The sequence below is a fragment of the Phragmites australis genome, chromosome 1, assembly GCF_958298935.1.
Source record: "Phragmites australis chromosome 1, lpPhrAust1.1, whole genome shotgun sequence".
Classification (NCBI taxonomy): Eukaryota; Viridiplantae; Streptophyta; class Magnoliopsida; order Poales; family Poaceae; genus Phragmites; species Phragmites australis.
Genome location: NC_084921.1, coordinates 3638171 through 3659279, shown reverse-complemented (window position 1 = coordinate 3659279; position 21109 = coordinate 3638171). Strand labels below are relative to the sequence as shown.

Below are 21109 nucleotides of genomic sequence, written 5' to 3'. Positions count from 1 at the left end.
TCATTGGATTCATCATCACTTATATCGCTATCCACACATTTGGCCATAAGACACTTGTGAGATGACTTGCAAGATGACTTGTGTGATGATGACTTTGAAGAAGAGCTTCTCTTGGAAGAGTGGATGGTGATGCTCTCATCACTTGAGCTTGAATCTTCATCATCACTCACTCATCTTCCTATGCCTATGAATGCTTTAGCTCTTTCCCTTGTCTCCCTCTTGTTCTTGATCTTTTTCTTCTCCTTCTTAACATGATCAATTATTTTGATCAAGTCTTTAATAAAGATAGGATGATCAACCTTGGCATTGATCTTCTTCATATTTTTCTCTAACTTTGAGAAGAGCTTGACCATCTTACGATCAATTTCTTCATCACTTGATGTGCTTTGATAATTCTCTCCATAGCTCTCTTCATCTTGATCACATCATCTTTGCTTGAGCTTAATTCTTACTCTTATCTCCTCATCCTTGCCTTCATGTGTTGGCATTGAAATTGCTTGCTTGTAAGAGCAAGATTCTTGGTGTCAGATGAGGAAGAAGATTCAACTCTCATGTTTATTGTCATCTAATGGCCAGTGATTTTGCTGAGCACTTAACTTGAAGTCATCATCTTGATATCATTGTTGTCGTAGATGATGGAGACTATCCATTTGTACTTCGAAAGAAGAGTTTGAAGTTCTCACCACTTGATCATCTTCAATTGACGTCAAACCTAACACATTGATCTTATTTACAAGAATATTCAAATGTGAGTGTATGTCAATAACATTTTCATAGGGTAATTGCTTGATGCTATTGAGCTTAGTAACAAGCACATGATATTTCTCATTGTGCACATTCTTTGTACCTTCATATATTTCAATGAGACTAATCTAAATATTATGTGTATTGGTGAGAGAATAAATACGATTAAATGCATCAACACATATAGATGATAAAAGGATACTCTTGGCCAATGCATCTAATTGTCTCTCCTTGTTGATGATACGTTGTCTCTCCTGGTGACTCTCCAACATTTAACCCTCGGGCTTACAAATAGCAAGTCATTAGAATTTTCTACCGAGGGAAGTTTGTGCCATTGAAAAGTGGACCACTATGAGAATCTATCCTAACCCCTAACCTCACAACTCACTAGGTGGTGAAGCCTAACCGATCACAATGAAACTAAGGCTCAAATGCCATTAAATTAGCGAGACCTTATGAAAGGTGTGAAGCCCTAACACAAATTGTAGAGCTAGATGTGAGCCCTAGCTCTGATACCAATTGAGAGGATCGATAACGTCCTAAGAGGAAGGTGAATTATGACACTCAAAACTATTTCAGCTCTAAAAATAACACAAGATAAAACTTATATCAATTTCTATCTAAATGTGCTCTAGGTTTATCTAGTGTGTCTACTCTACCGATCAAAGCGCTTGTAACCTACCTAAGAAGGTAAATTATAAGAATGTAAATGCGAAAACATAAATAAGGTAGAGAAAGCAAACTCGGCACAAGGATTTTTTCCGCAGTATCGATAGCATGAATGTCACCCCTAGTCCACGTTGGAGCTCCACAAAGGATATGCTCCTAGTCGGCACTCGGTTGGCTCTTAAGTCACCAAGTCACAAAGACAAAACCTCCACTCGGATGAGCTACTAAGCCACCAAGGTAAGATCTCACCACTAGCCTTTCTTCTTTCTTCTGGTTTCTTGCCGTCGTGATCACTTCGGAGCTTGAGCCACCAAGGTAAAGGTCTCTGTGTCCCCACACAATCACCTTGCCACCGCTCCACACAAAGTCGGAGGGTCAACAAGCTTGTCGGCAAGTCACCAAGACTCCAATGTGTTGACGTACCACTTGGTACAAGGTTGGATCACTCATTGATCCACTCTCTAGGCAGCAATCACCTAGCAACACTCTCTCTAAACCTATAAGCACTAAACACTCTCTAATCTTGTGATTAATCACCTTGAATAATCACTTTAAGCACTTTAGTGATTTAGATGTCTTCTCAGGTATACATGAACTTCTCTAAACTCCAACACCTTCAAATGGCCGAGTGGGTGGGTATTTATAGCCTCAAATTCGCGCACTAACCGTTAACCAGACGACTCTAAAAAGTTGTTAACACCGGATGATCTGATGAGAATAATAGTACTAACACTGAATCATCCGGTGATTACACTCTCACAAACTAGCCGTTGGAACCCCACTCAAGCCTCTGTGAACACTGGACACTTTGGTGTATACTTCATCTTCATCACCAGACTATCCGGTGAGTTATCCTGAGCCATTTGAGTCTTTCCTTCTTCTCTGTGTAAATTACTCCGGTGTATGCATCTGGTGCACATCACTTCATCACCGGACTATCTGATGAGTTGACTTTAGCCAACCGAGCCAATGCAACCCTCTTTGGAAATAATGCTTCTGTGTTACACAACCTTCATCACCAGACCATCCGATGCCTTGAACTTCGTTTTGCTTCTTTGCATTGTTCATTATCCGGTGTATTATTCGGTGTCCATTCCATTCACATCGAACCATCCGATAGGTTGAACCTTCAATCTTCAACGGCTGCATTCTTCTCTGGTAAGAATGCTCCGGTGCATTCATCCTTCTCAACACCGAACCATCCGGTGGGTTGAGTTTTCTCTTCTTTTCTTTGAAAATACTCCGATGCAACTCCCACTGATCACCGGACTATCTGGTGAGGCGTAACCTTCATTCTTCATTACATCACCTTCTCTGGAAGAATTGCTCCGGTGAGCACTCTGCTCAAACAGTGAACCTTCCGGTGAAATCTTCAGACCTCTCTCCCATTTGACAAATATACTCCGATGAGTTCAAACACCGGATCATTCAGTGAGGAAAATCTTCCTAGGACTTCTCCAATTCAGTCTAACTTTGTCCCGGCTACGGTGACTTCTTCATATATTGCATCCATAAAACCTATTAACATATATTGTTGACAAACATGTTAGTCTTATTGACTATGTTATCATTAATCACAAAAATCATAATCATGGTCTAATGGGGCAATTTTTGCTACAATTTTATTGAGGGAATGCCAAAATCAAAAGGTAAAGATGTTATTCTTATGGTGGTGGATAGGCTAACCAAATATGCTCATTTCATTGCTCTTGCTCATCCATATACAATGGCTCAAGTGGTGTATTTATTTATGGAACATGTGTATAAGTTACATGGCATGCCCATCTCAATAATTAGTGATACGGGAATGATATTTACTAGCAAGGTGTTTACTGGAATCTTTAAGGCTCTCAAAGTAAAGTTAAAATTCAATACTACCTATCATCCACAGTTAGATGGCCAATCAGTGTTTGGAGGCTTACCTAAGGAGCATGGTGTTCTTAAAACCTAAAGAATGGTACATTTGGTTGCCAACTGAAGAATAGTCGTATAACACGTCCAACCATACCTCCCTCAAGATCTCACCTTTCCAAGCATTGTATGTTTATCCCCCTCCTCAAATTGGTGAGTTGTCTCTACCTTGCAACATCTCAAAAGAGGCATGAGTGACCATCAACCAAAAGGAAGTCATGATACAGAGACTCAAGCAGAATCTGGCACAAGCTCAGAAAGGAATCAAAAGATTTGCAAACAAAAGAAGAACAGAAAGGAGTTTTTGAGGTAGGAGAAATGGTGTATCTAAAGATGCAACCTTACATGCAAAATGCCTTTGGCCTGAGAGGATCACTCAAATTGAGGTCCAAATTCTATGGTCCTAATTAAGGTCCAAATTCTATGGTCATTTCAAAGTGTTGGAGAAAATAGTCAACAGAGCATATAAATTACTGCTACTAGAAAAAGCTAAGATACATCCTGTTTTTCATGTAAGCCAGTTGAAAAGACATCATGTCAAGCATGCAACCCCTTTACCATGAGTACCTTTGGTTGGTCCAGATGGAAAAATTAGGACTGAACCAGAAGCTATTCTTTATAGAAGAATTATACCCAGGAAGGGGGAAGTGCTAGCACAATGGCTTGTGAAATGGGTGAATCTACCCATTGAAGATGCTACATGGGAGGATATCTCATTCATGAACAAGGCATTCAATGGTTTCAAACCTTGAGGACAAGTTTGATCTCATAAGGGGGTGTTGTCAAGACCTAAATGTTCAGAGAGCCAAAAGTTCAGAAGTCTGCAACCGCTAAGTATAAAGTTCTTCAGTCAGTTCAAAAAACAGGCAAAGTCACTCACCTGAATACCTCTTTGCCGACTTCATTCAGAGACGTCGCGGGAGTCATGTGAAGTGTAGATGGAAGATCGAATGGCTCTCCTTGAACTTTAATTACCCGCTGTTGTAATCAACTGTGTCATTAAACACTATTTAATTACCACGCTAAACATGTTTACTTCTTAATCACCGATGTAATGAACCGGGCAAGTATATAAGCCCCATCGAAATGGAAAAGAAGCAAGACTTTCTAGAGTATCTTTCTGGTATATTCTAGAGTATCTTTAGGCTCTTAGGTACTTTTAGAGTTCTAAGAAAATCTCTAATCCACTCTCTAAATTTACCTTCTTATTTCCTCTATACAAAGAGCTCTCTATCCTAATTCCCTCCCTATTCCTTAACGCGATCCAACACACTCCTTAAATTTAACTCTTCCACTTAACTATATTTTATAAATATATTGTAACTACCAAATAGTTCTCTCTCCCCTAATTCTATATCTCCTTGCATCGGCCAACACTAGTAGAGCATAGTAGCAGCAATATTTCATCTCTCTCAGCCATGAGTTCCTCCCCTCTCTATGCTCTTCTTTCTCACGAAGCAAGCAGCAACCATCTTCCTCTCTTTCTCAAGGCAAACATCAGCAGCACCTTACAATCCTCTCTCTCCCTCATCGCCAGTCCAAATACAAGCACACTAGCAACAACCATCTAGCTTTTCTTCCCTAAATCAGTCGCACCTTCCTCTTCCAATCGAAGTACCAGCTCCACGCGCAGCTCCAATCCAAGTCCATCGCCTGTTCTTCCTCACGGAGCAGCATAACCACAACATGCCATCAATCTCTCCCGTAAATCCGCAAGCACAAGTACAAACGATGCCACCCGAGCTCCATCCCCCACTGGCGCTCGAGCTCGTCGAAGAGGAAGGGGCTGGAGGACAGGCGCCCAGAGCTAGTTCGCCCTTGGCATCCAATGACTCCGCCCGAACTCGTTGGTGACCCCGCACCTAGGCTGTTAGCTCTCAAATCGATCTGCGACAGCCATGCAGAGGGTAGCACGGCGGCGGCCGGGGCCAGTGGGGATGTGGGGCTACATCAAGCTGCTCGCCTACGGCGCTGGGGCGGTGGGACATCGTTGGTGGTGGGGATGAGTGGTGGCGGTGGCGTGAAGGAGTTGCCCGAGCAAGAAGCGAGCGGGATAGCGTGTCGAATCGGCTCAGTACATGTAGCGAGCGCAAGGGGAGAAGTAGGGAGACATAAAAATAGAGTAGTGGGTTGGAGAGAGGTTTTAGATTATTTTGCTAAAAAAATAGTATAGAAAGCGGGATGGAGAGTGGGTTGAGAGTTGCTCTATCATTTTACCCCAATTCATCTGCTGAAACTGCGGGATCACACACCACCTAACCAGCAAGAGACGACGAGCTTGCCGCTCACCACCAAGTCTGCAACGCATATAAATTTGCCCCCCGAAACCTGAAGTGGAATCCCCGCTATAGATCCGTGCTCGTGCTATCGGATCTCGGAGCCCGTCGTCCCAGTGATCCCCCGCGGCGGAGTCCCCGATCCGAGTAGTCGAAGATGCGGCCGAGGCTCGTGCTCTTCGGCGACTCCATCACCGAGCAGTCCTTCGCCGCCGGCGGATGGGGCGCCGCCCTCGCCGACCGCTTCGCACGCCAGGTACGTGCCCGCCGCTTTCCTCTCTCGCTGCGCTGTCGCCAGTCGCTGTGCTCGAGTGTCTTTGGCTCTTTGCCTTGACTAGGCGGACGTGGTACTGCGCGGGTTGAGCGGGTACAACACACGGTGGGCGCTCGAGGTGCTGCCGCGGGCCATGGAGGGCGCGGCGCCGGCGGACGAGGACCCGGCGGCCGTGACCGTCTTCTTCGGCGCCAACGACGCCTCGCTGCCCGACCGGGCGCAGGCGCACCAGCACGTGCCGCTCGAAGAGTACCAGAGCAACCTCCGCGCCATCTGCGGCTACTTCAAGGTTGCGGTCTACGCTCTTGCTGTCGTTGACGTGTGTTGTGTAATTCTCGGATTTGGAATTATTAGCTCATTTATCCGTTGTGGTTCTTCGATCACAGGAACAATGGCCCTCCGCTTCTATCATACTTATCACTCCCCCACCGATCTACGAACCAGCGAGAATTCGGTAAAGAAATAAATCCACTTTGCAGATCTTTACTGATCTCAGCTTTCAGAGGGGAACCTAGTAGTCAACAAAAGAGAAGTCAAGGCACTGGGTGCCTTTAGTATGTTGATTCCCATTTTGGTTTCCTTTTGCTACGATGCATATATGCCATTTCTCCATTTGGTCATGACATGCATGTAGTATGATATACTATCCTGGGTTTTGAGTTAAAAAGTGAATTACATCAATCCAAACTACTACTTGCAGTAAGTTAAAATGGTGCTCAGCATTGACAACCATACTGCACACCGCCATCGATTTATGAATTGGCGAGAATCGGGTAAAGAAATAACTCCACTCTGCAGATCTCTAGATACTGTGCTTAGCTTTCTGAGGAGAATCTAGTGGGCAAACGTAGATAAGTCTCTAGACCACTGGGCGTCTTTATGCTGATCACCATTTTGGCATTTGGTTTCTTTTCGCTATGTATAATTGCATATATGCCATTCCTGTTGCAGTTTTCATGACATGCATGCCTTATAATACTATTTTTCATGAACCTCTGTTTCCACATTCTAATTGTGATGAACATAACTTGAGGGGAGAAACAACGGGGAATACTGAATTACATCAGTCCAGACTACTACTTTTATAATTTTATTCAATAAGTAATAAGAAAAAAGTGGCCAGAATACATTGTATGTATTGAATGCAGCACATGCTTATTTTGGACCTATATACATTTTTCCAAGAGTCCATGAGGTAGGATTCTTTCAATGTTGCCTGTATATTCTGTTCAAAAGGATGTGCATTCTTGTTGGATTGTGTGTACCACTGTATCTCTTGGTTTCTAGGTATGTCCAGCTATCCAATTACCTGGCCTGATCTAAAGAGCTCTTCTAGCAACCAGTGCAAATTGTGCCTTTTACTAAAGTAGATTTCAAGCCAGGCACACTGATTGTTCCTGACTCCTTATGCAGAGACATCTATGGAGAAGACGACCCTTCACGACAAGCAGAAAGAACCAACGAGGCTGCTGGCGCTTATGCACAGGCATGCCTAGCTGTTGCCAAAGAATTGGGTCATGCAGTTATAGACATCTGGACAAAGATGCAGGAATTTTCAGATTGGCAAACATCTGCATTAAGGTATGGCATCTATTTCATTTGCCCCTATGCCAAACACTGGATCTGGGTAGGCTCAATGAGCAATAGCGATCTTTCCTCTCGCGTTATCAGCACTCTACTTCATAGGTTCTGGGATGGCTGATCAGATGAAATAGCTTTGTTGTATGTAAAACCTTTTCAGAAACTATTAATTCACAGGTAGCTTGTTACTCAGAAATATGTTACTATCCAATATCCACAATTAGTAAATTTGAAATTGAATGAGGATATCATATTTTGTTTCTGTACATCCCAGATGCCATAAAAGGATGGATAGAAGGTTATGAGCTGAATGTGATTTTTCTTTTGTGACAGACTATTGGTTAATGCTGTAGTTCAAGCGCTAAAAGCTCTGTAGTAAGATCAAGTGACATTCTGTATATTGATACAAAATAATGACATTTCTCGACTTTGTTATTCTAGCTTCTACAATGTCAAATATCCTTCACCTTATGTCTTATAGAATACACATACAGCGTCTTTTTGTGTCTCTTAGTTTTCAAACTTCCCCATCATTAACATTGTGCACTGGATATTTCAATACGCTGTATGGGGGCAAGGAACTTATGTATATGTTTGATTGTTCTGTTGGCTGTTGCTAAGACCAAAAGCTTATGTGCTTGGAATACACTGTTAAGAAATTTGGAAGGGAAATTGTTTCTCTTCGAGCCTGTTTGGTAGAGCTCTCCTTTATTCAAATTTTTTAAAAAGAGTGATTATTTGAAGAAAGTGATTCTGTGACTGAAAGTAATTCTCTAAGGTAAACGCTATGGATGAAGTGATTTTATTAGGGAAGTGAATCAGAGGAAACTATTTTTTTCAGCTCCACAACATATAGTTCATTTCAGAGAATCACTCCAATGGAATCACTCTGGAAATTAAAAACTGCAAACTATGGTTTGGCAGAGCTCCCACTAATGACAAAGAGGCCCTTGATTTCCTTTAGAGTTATGTTCTGTATCCAGTAGGTTAATAATAACCAATGGGCTAGTATTTTTTGATTTTTCTGTCGTCAGTCTTCTGGTCTTGGTGTTTTCCAATGAACTTCTTGTGAAATAACTGTATAGTGAGCGTATTTTTCCAAGTGCAAGCATGGGTTAACATTTTTATACCATGTAGTGATGGACTTCACTTCACCCCAACTGGAAACAAAATTATGTTTGACGAGGTGGTGAAGACACTGGCAGGTATTGGTTTCAGCCATGAGAACCTCCCATCGGATCTCCCTCTCTTCCAAGAAATCGACCCCATGGACCCCATGAAAGCTTTTGAAGTTTGAAGAAGATGCCTGCATGATTGGATTAGTGATGTTTACTTGAGACAAATGATGTCGTTGTCAATGTCTATTCTGCATGACTGTGCGTGTGCGACTTTTCCTTATGAAGATGCTTTTGTTCCGTGGACATTGTACTGAATACGAATTATATTATGCCATTCCAGAAACGGTGAAAAATACCAAATGGCGATTTTCTGTTATTTTTTCAGTACTACTGCATAGTCTCCATTCCTAAGGGTGCAGTGAAGCTCTGTTCCGCTCCCTGATGCCTTGGAAATCAGATTCAGATCTGCAACATGGGTTTGCTTGTACTCAGCAGTCTACAGATTGGCAAGATTCAACAAGTCTCAACAATGCTGCCTGAAAAATTAGTGCATGGGTTTCGCAAATCTGATGACACAGGAGTGCTGCAAGTATTTCGATGAGAGAGAAAACAGATGACTGAAATCACGAAGGTTATCCAAGAAGAAGGGTTCATCTGGAAAAGAGAGAGAAAGAAAAAACGCAAGGCTCTGGGCCACAGAGAGGAGGTCCAGCAGAGCACAAAGCCTAACGCAATTTTAGCCCATCATGCTCTCCCGTGCCGCTTTGTCACTGTTTGGGTCCTTCTGTTTTCTATATAGATTTCGCCTGGCTCCTCTGTCCGAAAATAAAAGGGTAGAAAGATCTGGCCTGGGAGTGAGAATAATGTGATCACCAGCTCATCACCTGGGGATAGGAGTCCACAACATCCTCCTCCGCGGCTCCATCCATCAAAATTCAGCACCACAAGAAGCGGATCTGCCGATGAAGCACACATGCCATGGCCACGAGAGAAACCACGCAGCTGCTGCCTGCTACTGTACAGAACGAGAAAGAAAATTAACCGGCCGTTTTTCTTTTGCAGAACTCATGTGCAGCAGTGTCGGCGCCTGCCTCGCTAGAGCAGAGAGAGAGAGAGAGAGAGAGAGAGAGAGAGAGAGAGAGAGAGAGGGAAGGGGAGGGGACAGCGCAAGCAACAAGAGCCGCAACAAGGAACTGGCATGCATGGACACCTACTGCATGGGTTACTGATCCCTACGGCCTAGGTAGGTTGGTTAACTAACTAAGTACTCCTATATACTACGTACTACTAGTACAGCTTGCAGCGAGATTAACGATAATCAAAGCACAGCAAGCTAGGATTTTTAAACAAAGCTGCCTATGTGTACGGCGGCAAAGATCGCTCGCCTTGGCCTGCGAGACGGCGATCGACCTCCTTAGGCCGACGCGTGGCTCCACATGGGCCATAGACCCGTTTGTCCGCATGGCGACGACGGCACAGGCATAATGCAATAAGCATACGCACGGCATGCATGCCTAGTGATCCTTTTGCGCGTGTCGTGGAAAGCAGCGACCTAGCAGCCGTAGCCTGATGGGACAGGATAGGATAGCGTAGGGCACAGCGTACCACCTAGCCGTACCGTACCATGAGATGAATACAGTAGTTTTATCCTCTCCATCCTAGCCAGCAGTACCATCAGGAAACTAAATTTTACTATCCCACTGACGCCTGCCATTCTTAAGGCATCCAATGATCATTCTAGTAGCACATATAATCATCTAGTTAGTTTCGAAATATACCTGGAGCAGTACTTTCTTTCTGGCGCGGGAGGTTCGTTTGCAAGAAGAAGAAGAAGAGGAGGAGAATTTTGCATGCATGCAGCCCCACCCACGAGGGAAAAGGAAAACTGGTTCCATCAGCTACAGTCAAGCAACGCTATTCTCAGCTCAGCTGCACTCCTCCTACTCAATTTTCAATGGGGAAACAGCTAGCTTACGATCGCATGCAGCTGTAGCCGCCATCGATCTGCTGCTTCACTTGGGCGTCGGTCGTCTCTAATCATTGTCCAGAAACGCCACTGGCGGCCACCTCCCAGCTCTCATGTAAGGATCTCGATCCATTCCTTCGTGTACGTCTACACATCGACATGAACAGCGACGTGCATGGCGCCCGATCATTCATACGGAATTCGTGTTGTCTTGTTTTAACACATAGATCACCCGCGCACTGGGAGATGTCCTTTGAAACTTGAGACGTGTGTTGAGATCTAGGCTTGAGATCGGTGGAGCCTTCTCCTGGACGTCTCAGTTCAGCAACTGTTTTTCTAGATGTTCCTCGATCCATTTATGCATGCTTAGCTGAGCGTCGGACGTCGATCTGTATCCATCAATTGATCGAGTCACTGCATGTTGTTTGTTGTTGTTGTTGTTGTTTTTGACATTAGTACCGCATGTTGCTAGCTGGGCTCGTTTTGGCGTTTGCAGCTGGAGTGTTGCCGTGTTGGAGGGATGTTGATCGTGAGTAGCAGGCTAGCAACACAATGCAATCGACTGTAGTGCATGGGATGCATGCAAACCTGTGGGCCTGGATGCATGCATGGTGTTATTATGAGCATGTTTGTTTCTGTTATAAATTCTGAAAAATAACTTGTAGATTATAGATTGTAAAAAATTGAATTATGAAAAACTTATAGATCGTGGATTCTAAAAAATTTGATGGATAGATCAGTAAAATGGACTTCTATAATATGTGAAAAGTTAAGGGCAATCAGATTCTTTTATTTCATAATCTAACAAATAGATTAAAAAAACTATAACAAAAAATTATCTATTTATTTTAGGTTCGGATGGTAAAAACTGAAAGACAAAATTCAAAGTGGAAACAAACATACCCTACATGGCTGATCATTCAAGGTAGGCCTAGGCTGGGGGGATCGATCCATGCAATGGGGCAGATATCATAGGGCCCAACTGCAAAGCTGGAGCTCCAGGAGATGCGTGCCTGCATGCATGCGCGCAAGAGGAGAAAGTAAGCAAGTGCAGTACTGCAGTGCACACGGCGAGCTAAGCTAGGTCTCAAGGCCTGTGCGGCGATTTACGCGCGTCGCATGTGTAGTACGTAGGCGTCAGGCGTCTCATGGTCACAGCGGCACCGCAGGAGAGGGCCTGATCGACCGACATCTAGCTAGCTCCGGATGTGGAGTTGGACCGCGGCGATATGGCTTGACTTCCTTTCCGCAGCATGCATACATGCATGCAGTGGCCTGCCGCGGCATCCATGCTCTTGCAGGCTACAGATATAGCTAGCCTAGGCCGATAGGCGATAGATAGCTCAAGTCCAACTGCGGAAACAGGATATGTAAGCCTCTTCTCAAGCAAGTTCAAATTGCTTTCCTTAGGACGAGCTTTTAAGGCAAAGTAGAAAGAGCTTATTTATTCGTCGATAAAAAGCCTTTACTTAAAACTAAAAAGGAATAGAACCGAAAGCTTCCTGAGAGAGACGATGATTTTCTTGCGAAATTTGATTATATGTTTTAAAGTCGATTAATATTTTATTATATGTTTTATAGTTAATTAATTTTTGATGATTTATCTGAAGTTGATTATGTTTTAATCATATATACTACGTAGACTAGTTTGTAATAGAATTTCGTATTAGTAAAAGAAGTGAAGACATAATGTAGGAATGAGAATGGCGACTAGAGGGGAGGTGAATAGGCGCCTCAACAAATTTCTTTCGAAATAGATAATCTTTTCCTATTTCTCACCCAACGCACCTCAAAACGCTCCAGCGGAAGCAAAAGAATTAAAGAGACAAATCAAGAAGACTACTTCCATGGCAACATGACTCCACAGATGAAATATGAACCATAGGTTCCATTTAGGATCATTCCATGTGTCTTTGTGCACAAAAATTCGCAACTCCAAAGAAACTAGATAAGATGGACACCGGACAAGGTTATCCTCCAAGATGATAGTCTAGTGGTAAGGGGACTCAAGATCCGCTCAAATACATGAGTATGTGAGTGTTTAAGCCACTAGCATCAAGAAAAATAACCTTGCAAAGGTAAGATATTGCAGCTCAAAGAAAAAGATCACCGGGCAAGAAACCTCTCCAAGTTGATGATCTAGATGCAAAGGTACTCAAGACCCATGAGCATACACTCGTATGTGAGTTTTTAAGCCTCTAGCAACAAGAAGAATGATCTCACAAGGTGCTGAAATTTCAGCCCAAAAACCAAAACAAAAATCAAAACCGAAAATCGAAAAACTTGCAAACTTGCAAGGGAACCAATAGAGGAAAACTAGAAGGAGGGGAATTCAAGCATATGTAAAAATATAAACTAAATTAGTCAAAGAGGTCAGCCCTATTTTAGACGGATCAAAAAGATTTATCTCTCAAAACTCTCACCTATTACATAGGCTAAGCACTCATCCTTCTCTCTTCTAAAAACCTAGCTCTAAGGCTCTCAAATGAGTGGTATAAGGGGGCTCAAGTGGCTGGTTCAAAGCTCTCTCTAGTCTTACCCCTCTATTTATAGGTCTAAGAAACTTAGCCCTTAAGTTTCCTAGTTTTTTCCCAAAATACCCCTCTCTTGTAGTGCACTCCTACCTACCATCGAGGGTATTTTAGTCCATTTTCTTCTCCATTCATCGGACGATCGCGGCGCCTTCACGACTTAGCTTCGCCTCGACTCAAGCTTCGCGATGGTGCCACATACTCCTCCAGTCCTCCCACGATTTTGAGGCCAAACCGCGAAACCCTCTGCACGCTTCTCAAAGCGTGACTCACCGCCTTGCTTACACCTTGAGCAATCGCTTCGATGTTGACGCGTATACTCCGTCATGCGATAGTGACCGCTGGCAAGTCTCTCCCGCTCCCGATCCCTCGGGCCGCCTTGTCACTTGCACCGGTATCCCCTTCGCTTGACTTTGTCAACACGCCGTCTCCATCCGCCTTCAATGCTTTGCTTGACCTCCACGTGTTCAGCTAGGATCACGCTTGACTCCGCTCGGCCTCCTTGATCGTCTGGCACCAAGCACTCCGCTTGGCCCCAATCATCCCGCCGTCGACCGCCAAGTTGCATCCATCACCTGCACATCATGAGACAAGCAAACACATATCTCCAACTCTAATTCTAATTAGTCCATAATCATTATGCTCAAATAAAATCTCAAATCAATTCACATCACATCAAAGCTCATGCAAAACCGAAAATCATCAAACCAAATAAATGACAATGTCAATCACTCATCATAAGAAAATCAAGGCACATCTCAACTTGGTTTCTCACATAACTTTATTACAAACCAGTTCTTATAGAACATATAATTAAAAATGATTAAATTTAAATATATTATTAAAGATTGATCAACTATATAATCAAATTTCACAATTTCTTCTCGTCTGGCTGCACATAATCCTAATGAGTTGCTTCGGAAAATTGAAGGGACTGAAAAGATAGTATAAAACTGTACAATCCGGCCGGCTACATCCAAAAGTTGCGGAAGAATTAAATCTCTTGCGCGCTTAACCCTGATAACAGCATATAGCTCACATAATCCGGATCGGATACACAGTATTTTCCAAAGTTTTATTCTTAGGAATGAAATAGCTTAGCATAGTGGAAAACCCACCCAAGCTATGGCTTATTGGTTGTAATCGAACTGAGCTTTCGTTTCAAAAATGGTGATCGAACTGAACTCTGCTCTTCACCAAAAGAACCAAGTTGCCAAGCCGTTGTGCTATGCAACGGCTGGCTAGTCCTATTTCTGTCCACAAATTAAAGAAAAGCACCATCAATAACAATGTTTTCTCCGTCCGTACAAGGAAGCCAATGGATCTATAGACAAATGTTTCCGGTCAACATCAAACCTCACGCTTAATCTATTATATTACTATTTGAATATTAAAAGGACTCGTCATGTTCATTTTTAAGATCACGGAATTATCATGTTAATCGAAAAAAGATAAAAAAAAAATTAGACCACTCATTTTTATGAACATCTAATGATCTTGATTAAACTAAAGAGTCTATATAAAATACGATTAATAAATATCTAAATTCGAAATTATAAATTATAAATAATATAGTAGTTAGATTTCATTAGGCTTTAGGAAGCAAAATATCTAAATAAAGAACCCAAATAAAATAAAATAAATAATAACAACTAATTTTTAATCAAATATTATTGTGACAAAATATTACAACAAGGTTAATTAACCACATTATTACAGTGAGGTCACCTTGCTAGTTTATAAAAAAAATCCCAATTGAAGCGAGCAGCGAGCACGAATATAGTCCGCATCTAGCAGCAGGTCAGTGGATGACGTCTAAAGCTAGAGTAACTCGCATGCTACTGTTCGTGTGGCCATTTTTTTATAAAAAGAACTAAAATTTTGTAGGCAATTTGCAGTATAGTTTAGAAGCTGCCAATAAAATATTCCTTTTTTCCGACTGTCGGCCTCCACTCGATCATTTATATACTATTTTATTTTCATTTACTTTTCATCAATTTTTTACTGTAACAATTTTGATCTTACGTTTTTTTTAAAAAATTTATAGATGTCTAAAATTTTCGTATCATTAGTTTTATCATGAAATATACTTTATTAGTATTATATAAATTTTAGTTGTAAATTTTTCGTAAAAAACGTAAGATCACAATTGCTAAAAAAAATTGTGATAAGTAAATAAAAATAAAGGTAGTACTATTATTGTGAGAATCGCATTCTTTGCAACGGGCACACTACGCAGTAGGCTGCACACAATGTGCCCAACACACCACACGGTGCGGCTAGAAAATTTCGTCTAGCTCCGGCCCCTCACAACCATCACTTGTACGTACCAACCTGCTAGCTAATTCTGATTTCTGACGACTTCAGGTTATGTTTGCACAGACAGGACTTGCATTGGGTCGAAACCCTGAAGATTCAGTTCATATTTAAGGTTTAGTCCTAAATTTTTTTATCTGAGATCAATCGTCGCATCCAAACGATAATGAAGTTTTATTAGTACAAAATCATTTGCAAGAGAAATCGGCGATCCCTATATATATATATGCCTAAGAATCTTCTTGTGTGTGCGCATGCAAGCAAGATCACGAAGATCACGGCCAAACAATCATGAATTGTTAAAGTGTTTCGGCGTACTGCATACCCAAACTTTCACATGGAACAAAATAAAGGCGAAAAGAGAGGTTCGCCAGCGTTGGTCCTTCTGTGGCTGGGTTCTGTCGGCGTTGGGGGTGCGCCACCGACCGCTGCAAGGCCGACTAACATGCGTAATCCATCCATCAATCAAATCAACTGACAGAAGTTTCTACAAAAACAATTCCTCCGGGCCAGAAGTGATGAGTACGAGTCGGCTGTTTAAATTTTATTCAAGCTGATTCGCAGAATGTCTCTGTGTCTGGCCGGACGGGAGGCAGCAAAGTGCGATCTTTTTTACACTCGTTCACCGTCTTTATTGATGGTTCCGAGACCACATGCGGAACAGAAAATCGAATCTCTATCTGGCTCGACTCCATCAAAGCGTTGCCTCACGCTCCATACGTGACTACATAAATCGAAAAAATCCTATACATATCCATGGGAGCGCGCTCGAACGCGGGTTGACTCGGGCGTTCACAGCGTCTTTGCTAATGGATATAATTTTTTATATATATATTCGTAGAAATAAAAAAACGTTAAAATTGGAGTTTATATGTAAAAGTTATGTTATTTTACCGAAGGCACTCCAATTTACCTATCAAATTATGATCATTTGTATGAGATATTCATAAATTATTTGTACAACTTTAGATGAAGAAAAATTTATATGTAAATCAAATATTCACTAAATTCAGTATCAAACAATTCGGTACTCAATAATTCGACAAAAATAGTCATCAGTAAACAGGTCATAACTGTGACCCGTTACCTACGACCTTCGGCAACTAAGATTAAAAGTATAAAATATCCAGTTTCTATCATAACAACGTGATAGCTAAGTGGTAAGAGGGTTAGTGTGTGAGGGTAGGTCATGGATTCGATTCTCACTTAATATAAAGACTAAAAATAGTGTTTCTTGTGAGATATATATTCCTTTTTCGTATCTAAGAAAGAAAAAAAACGCTTATCAGTCATAAGTGAACATTAGTGATGAGTCCTGCATCCGTCACTTCGAATACATTACTGATGAGTCGTGATCCATCATCAATAACGATTTATCAATGATGTGTTCAGGATGACAAGCATGAGATCTATCAGTAATAATATTTACCACTTATCACTCATGATTTTTTTTTCAAATAGTATCACGTCAAAGGATGTGATAACTGACATATAGAGCCTACTGAGAGTGACCTCACGCACTAAAGACCACGTCAGAGAACAATTACGTCAGGCAAGTCTCCTCCCAGCATATGTGGTGTGGAATGGATGGATAATAGGGCGTGTCTCTTTTGGCAAAGCAAAGCCATCAAAGGCAGCAGCCCGTGGAAGCCAAAAGCTGTAGAGAATTCGCGCACCTGTAATGCACACAGCACCCACACTGCACAGCCTGGCTGCTCCTCCACCGATTCCATTCAGATCTCCCCATCACTAGCTGCGAGAACGAAACGGGCTGTTGCTGCGGTCGCGACGTCCCTTCACTCGGCGCATGCGCTTGCGGTCTTCCGAGCCGACGCCGACGGCTCCTGGCCGCTAGCTGTTGCCTCTTGGAAATGAGAGGACGAAACGAAAACAACCAACTACACATGACATGCCACGCACACGCACCCGTCGTCCTCCATCGACTCATTTGCGGCGGCGCCGGTGCGTTTCAGTGCACAGTGCAAATTGAGCTTCAGTCTACTACTGATCGAGTCAAGTCAAGCATGCTCGTTATATTTTTACGTGTCCGGGATCTAGTTACTCTATGACGTCTAAGTCTAACCACCGCCGGCCGGGCACTTTGAAAGCGTGCCAGTTTCCTACTGTTTTAAGTCTCAAAGGGGAAAATGTCCTTCACTTCACTACCAGCACTTTAACAGGTGGAGTTATGAACAATAAACACTGTATATAAATCTAGTTGGACCAACCTGAATTGATGGAATCATCGAACCTAGCTAGCCCACATAACATATGTAGAAATATTAAAAAAAATCTAGAACAATGTCATATCTAGTGGAAATGACATTCCACAGCTACGAAAATTTTTAAGACTAAGATCTATGTATTTTCTAAGTTACAAAAATCGGAAAAACACAACGAAAAAAGTGAAAAAAGATGAAATATTAACGTCTTGTACTTAGTTTTGGTCTTTTTCGTCGACAGAATGGAGTCTGATCGTGAAATTTTGTACGGTTCGTATAATACCTTTTTCCCTGCATATATATATATGATTTTTTAGGAAAAAAACTTATACACATGTTGTGTGGAGTGATTTCACAATTCCACCGCATCGGAGGTCTTCACCCAACATTTACCCATTGGAAGGGGAAGAAGACTCCCACCCAGATCACGCAAAGCATTGTAAGCAAGCATGCAAAAGAACATAAATATCTATCTCATAGCACATCTCCATCTCCAGAATCATCCAAATGACCAAATCAGCCACCCTGCAAGGAATCCCCACCCAAACACATGCATCCCAGCTCCTCCAAAATTTGGCTTCTCAAACACCTCTTGGCCCCAGCTGCTCTCACTCATCAGCTAGTGCCAGCACTCACTCTCTCTCTCTCTCTCTCTCTCTCTCTCTCTCTCTCTCTCTCTCTCTCTCTCTCTCTCTCTCTCTCTCTCTCTCCAGCTCCTGCAAATTTGGCTTCTCAAACACCTCTTGGCCCCAGCTGCTCTCACTCATCAGCTAGTGCCAGCACTCACTCTCTCTCTCTCTAAATCTCAAATCCCACTCTTATCATCCTGTCTTGCTGCCTCCTGACCTCCAAGCTCCCACACTCCCAAGAAAAAAGAAAGGGAGAAAGCTTCTAGCTTTGCCTCCCCCCGCCCCCTCCAGCCCTGCTAAAATGTGATGTTGCCATCCATGCGATTGCTTCTAGTTTAGTCCCCCACTCCTCTCGTCCCCTGGGTCAGTGTTCCTGGCCACCACTTCTTCTCTCCCCATGCTGCCGCTGCCGCCTTCTTCTCCATTCTTTTGACGTTTTTTTGTGTGTTTCTTGTCGTCCTAGTTATGGGTTCCGGCGAGGTGGATGGATGCGCAGTGCAGTTGGAGCAGCAGTAGGGGCGCCCAAGAAGGTGGGGGATCTGGATCCGAGGCACCACCACTGGGTTCCTCACAGAGGCGGCGGCGGCGGAGAAGGAGGAGGAGGAGCGCAGCAAGAAGCTGATGAGCAGCAGCAGCAGCACCGGCTGCTGCAACTCCACCAAGAAGTGCAGGACCAAGAGCCGCCGCCGGTCCCCGTCTTCCAGCTCCAGCATCTGCAGTCGGCGTCCGTGAGGCAGCGGGGTTTGTCCGCCGAGTATGCCCTTCTCGCGCCCATGGGCGACGCCGGACAGTCCCACCACCACCACGGGTTCCAACCGCAGCTCCTGTCCTTCGGAGGAGCCGGCCAGCACCACCTGCACCAATTCACGGCGCAGGGGCAGGCGCCTGCGGCAGGCGCGGCGTCTCACTCGCGGTCGCGTGGAGCAGGTGGAGGCGGCGAGATTGTGGCAGCGACGTCCGCGTCGCACTCGCGCGTGAGAGGCGGCGGGGAGATCGTGGCGGTGCAGGGAGGACACATTGTGCGGTCGACGGGGCGGAAGGACCGGCACAGCAAGGTCTGCACGGCGCGCGGGCTGCGCGACCGCCGCGTGCGGCTGTCGGCGCACACGGCCATCCAGTTCTACGACGTGCAGGACCGGCTGGGCTACGACCGCCCCAGCAAGGCCGTGGACTGGCTCATCAAGAACGCCAAGGACGCCATCGACAAGCTTGAAGTGCTTCCCGAGTGGCAGCCCACAGCCACCGCTACCAATGCCGCCGCGCCGCCGTCCTCCTCAACCCGCCCTGATTCCATGGAGAACTCGGACGACCAGGCGCAGGCTATCACCGTCGCGCACACAGCGTTCGACTTCCCCGAAGCCGGAGCAGGAGCCACCGGTGGCGGCAGCGGCACAGGCTTCCTTCCGGCGTCGCTCGACTCGGACTCTATCGCGGACACGATCAAGTCGTTCTTCCCCATGGCTGGCACGGGAGGCGGAGAGGCGTCGTCGTCCACGGCGGCGGCGCAGTCGTCGGCCATGGGCTTCCAGAGCTACACGCCTGACCTCCTGTCGCGCACCGGCAACCACAGCCAGGAGCTCCGGCTGTCACTGCAGTCTCTCCCAGACCACATGTTCCACCACCAGCAGCAGCAGCAGGACCGGTCGCACGGCCACGGCGGCAATGCCTCCTCGCAGCAGGCACTCTTCCCCGGCGCTGCCAATTACTCATTCGGCGGCGGTGCCATGTGGGCCGAGCAGGCGCAGAGCCAGCGCATGGTGCCATGGAACGTGCCCGACCCAGGCGGCGGAAGCACTGGCGGCTACCTGTTCAACGTGTCGCAGCAGGCGGCGCACATGCAGGCGGCGCTTGGTGGCCAGAGCCAGTTCTTCTTCCAGAGGGGACCCCTTCAGTCCAGTAACCAGCCCTCCGAGCAAGGATGGCCGGAGACCGTCGAAGCCGACAACCCGATGCACCACCACCAAGGCGTATCGGCCATCGGGTTCGCCCCCAGCATCGGCTTCTCCGGGTTCCGCATCCCCGCGACGATACAGGGCGACGAGGAGCACAACGGCGGCGGCGGCAATGGCGATAAGCCGCCGCTGTCTGTGTCCTCGGCTTCTCACCACTGACAGCAGCAGTGGAGCAAGAGATTACTTCACAACCAACCACCATGAGCACTACACCATGTACCAGTATCATCCCCTTCAGCTCCTCAACATGCACCCTCGTGAGGATTCTCCTCATAATATAATCCTACTGTTCCTATTGCTGTTTCTTGGACTAAATCTGACGCAATTTCATCCTAATGCTAGGTAGTTGATTTGCTACTGCTGCTTCCTGATGATGTTGGTGATTGCAACGAGGAGGAGCAAAGTTTGGAGCCAGTACTCCAGTGGTTGGTTGGTTGGTCGGTCGGTTTTCCATCTCTTGTGCTGTGTCATTGGTTTTTGCTTCATGAACTCACTCAGAGCTTCTTAGAATTAGGCCTGTGAGCTGTGAGAATGCAGCATATTGTTGGTCAGCCGGCCTCTTTGTTGCATTACAGTAGGTTTTAGTTGATGTTCTAGCTGCTGTAGTACTTCACGCTTGTTTAATTTCACTTGTTCTTGTTGGTGATGCATGCATGAACGCTTAATGTGCTACCTCCTGTTCTTCTTAACCTGATAAGTGGATGGGGACAGGAATCTTTTGCTGTGATTGGCATTTGGAGACAGATTGTGCCTGCCCTAGGATCTTCTCCCAAGTTTTTATTACATTATTATATATACTACTCTAACCTGCCTACTGCTAGTATTTTATCGTTGGTGCTGTTGTTTAATTTCTGAACCTTTAATTTGTTTGGAACTGAGAAAGAGCTGCATGACAATGCCGCTGGCCCTCCGACCTTCCT

The 21109-nt window shown here is 44.5% G+C and overlaps 2 protein-coding genes across 5 annotated transcripts; both read left to right on the top strand.

Annotated features, from left to right (window-relative positions):
- Positions 1–5489: 5489 nt before the first annotated feature.
- Positions 5490–8949, top strand: LOC133920651 (GDSL esterase/lipase At5g45920-like). 2 transcript variants are annotated; one of them, XM_062365344.1, is made up of 5 exons: positions 5490–5856; positions 5939–6163; positions 6261–6328; positions 7288–7455; positions 7789–8552. In XM_062365344.1, exons 1-5 carry the CDS (start codon positions 5758–5760, stop codon positions 7829–7831), a joined length of 603 nt encoding a protein of 200 aa, XP_062221328.1. In that variant the 5' UTR covers positions 5490–5757; the 3' UTR covers positions 7832–8552. The 2 variants fall into 2 exon arrangements, with proteins under 2 accessions (XP_062221328.1, XP_062221265.1); XM_062365281.1 differs by lacking the exon at positions 7789–8552 and adding an exon at positions 8593–8949 and having other exon boundaries at positions 5495–5856.
- A 9238-nt stretch (positions 8950–18187) lies between these two features.
- Positions 18188–20908, top strand: LOC133920413 (transcription factor PCF5-like). Of its 3 annotated transcripts, none has more exons than XM_062365188.1 (3): positions 18188–18600; positions 18701–20446; positions 20536–20908. In XM_062365188.1, exon 2 carries the CDS (start codon positions 18726–18728, stop codon positions 20346–20348), a length of 1623 nt encoding a protein of 540 aa, XP_062221172.1. In that variant the 5' UTR covers positions 18188–18600; positions 18701–18725; the 3' UTR covers positions 20349–20446; positions 20536–20908. The 3 variants fall into 3 exon arrangements, with proteins under 3 accessions (XP_062221172.1, XP_062221052.1, XP_062221115.1); XM_062365068.1 differs by having other exon boundaries at positions 18189–18600; positions 20532–20908; XM_062365131.1 differs by lacking the exon at positions 18188–18600 and having other exon boundaries at positions 18607–20446; positions 20532–20908.
- The last annotated feature ends 201 nt before the right edge of the window (positions 20909–21109 follow it).